Raw genomic sequence first — 2,243 nt, 5'->3', positions numbered from 1 at the left:
AGTCATTGCACCAAGGTTTCTACAGTCAAAGGTACACGAAGACACGTTAGCCTTTATTACATGGACATGGGATTTTAAAATACAGTGGGAGTCCAATAATCCACCAAACAGATTCCTTTGTAGCAAAATTGACCAAGTACCATTGTTTTGAGTATTGCCAGTTCTCAACTTTCCACAGACAATCAGGTCCAGGTTCATGTCCGGACCTGGAAATGATCCTCTGGACCTGAATTTTCTGTACTGGTACCTCCCCCAACCAACAATAGATTTTTTTTCCTTCTGTCCTTTCACATCTTATTCTTTGACTTTAGATTCATTTTGGCATTATATGGCATTAGTTATCTGTTTTCTGATACTTTTTTTTCAATCTACGGAATATTTGTGCTCATTTTACAGCTGCTTTGCACAATTTATTGTGTGGTCGAAAACTTTTTTTTTTTGGAAATGGCCGAAAATTGGTGCGAGCGCGGATGTCATCCATATAATCAAATCAACGTGGCCTTACGTGAATGTAAATTTTACGCGTGCGTTAATTTTGCATTAATGATCAGAAAATGCTAGTATAGCTTTCTTATTCAAGATTTTTTATTTTCCTATAGCATTTCTTTATAACGTAAATAACTTCTCACCATGAACTTAGTGTCCCCAAGTGAGATGGTGTCCACAACAAACTTGCTTTTCTCCAGATGGTGGACAACCTGCTTCAGGAGTTCGGGCTGAAAAAGTGGAACACCAAAATTACTGTAAACTCTGAAACTTTTGCAATATTTTTTTTGGCAGTTTTCACTGTGATACCTGCAACGCAAACTCTTGACACTAGAAATTATGCCTCCATTGTATGACTACTAATCTACTACAGAATTTTTTCACCCATAAATTGGAAACAATGCAAAACTTCCTTTTTTTTCTTTTCCAGCAAAATGCCAAACCAAATGAATTTACTGTACAACAGTTCTAGGTTATGACACACTGCATCTTATCAGTACATTGTATTTTAAGGTTTCTTTCAGGGTGATGTTCAATTTCTTACAAACACTGTACACACCAATGAATATGCTGCACAATGTGCTGCAGTTTCTGGCTTGACCCATAGGTGTCCCCATGGAGTTGCCAAACTACATGTCATACAATATAGACTAGAGAAAAATGTTTTGGAAGTCACGACCATAAACAAATTGTACTAATCCCTACATATAACTAAGTTATTTCCCTTAGTTGATCACATATTCATCCACAGAGGAATATGGAAACACCTGTTTGTTCAACTTTTGGTCTGCAACTCATGTGAGACACCTATCTGCCCATTTATGTACTGCAGCAAAGAAGGCTTCACAGTCAGTTTGCCTTGTTGTGCTGCAATTGCTACAAAGGTAGAGATAGGTCCATAAATTGAATGTAAAATACTACTATCTATGGTTAAAAGGAAAACTGACTACCTTTTTCTTGTCCTCACTTGAGTAAGTGGAGTGGGTCAGTAGGATATCAATGTCACCACTTGATGCTGCTCCTGAAAGATGTGATATGTAACAGTAAGTTTTCAGTAGCTAACATGTATTCACATAACTTGAGATGGCAAAGAGATTACCCTTTACATAGACTAACATGCTCAATAGAGATTATGATGATCGTATCTTTGCTTCAACTGATTCAATGACTTATTAAAATTGTCATGGTGATGATGGTATAATTGTTACATTTTTGGCCCCAGATCTAAAAAAAATTGGATCAATTCAATCTCAAATAATTACATAGGGTCAGTTGCAAAGTGTCTTGGCTTTTACACTGCTCGAAAAGATTCCAACTTAGAAGTGTTCCAAAGAACTCGTCATTAATAAAGCATGCAACCTCAGACTGAGGACTAAACATGACACTTTTCTATGGCTTGCCAACTCAGCCCAGCACACTGGGTCACCCCTACTCTTGTGTGTTGGGTTCTTTTACATGCAGAAGTTTGCAGCCATAAGCTCCCTCATACACAGGGCCGCCGGCTTTACACCCCCAACTGAAAGGAAACATATTGTGCAAACCCAAGCTACCAACTCCATGGCTACCAACTCCGCAGACACAACTTCCTTTTAATTCCTACCTCTTCTAAAGCTGCCACAGATTGTAGCAACATAGTCACTGTCCAGTTGGTTAATCTCCCCTTGAATCAGAGACTGTAAAAATAGAGTAGTATATGTATATTCAGAAACGGCTTGATCAACAATCATAAAATCACATATGCTCTTCTATAAATCTTT

General features: G+C 37.9%; 1 protein-coding gene across 1 annotated transcript in view; it reads right to left on the bottom strand.

Moving 5' to 3' along the window:
- The window catches only part of LOC118411507 (DNA polymerase beta-like), a gene marked incomplete in the record, with an annotated part of 17,892 nt that overhangs the window by 1,339 nt on the left and 14,310 nt on the right, over window positions 1–2,243 (bottom strand). The window contains 3 exon segments of the mRNA XM_035813814.1: window positions 630–716; window positions 1,437–1,507; window positions 2,087–2,159. Of these exon segments, the coding sequence (XP_035669707.1) occupies window positions 630–716; window positions 1,437–1,507; window positions 2,087–2,159 (231 nt within the window).

Source organism: Branchiostoma floridae, chromosome 3 (genome assembly GCF_000003815.2).
Source record: "Branchiostoma floridae strain S238N-H82 chromosome 3, Bfl_VNyyK, whole genome shotgun sequence".
NCBI classification, from domain to species: Eukaryota; Metazoa; Chordata; class Leptocardii; order Amphioxiformes; family Branchiostomatidae; genus Branchiostoma; species Branchiostoma floridae.
The sequence above is the reverse complement of the archived record's forward strand: the minus strand, read 5'-3'. Positions and strand labels throughout refer to the sequence as shown.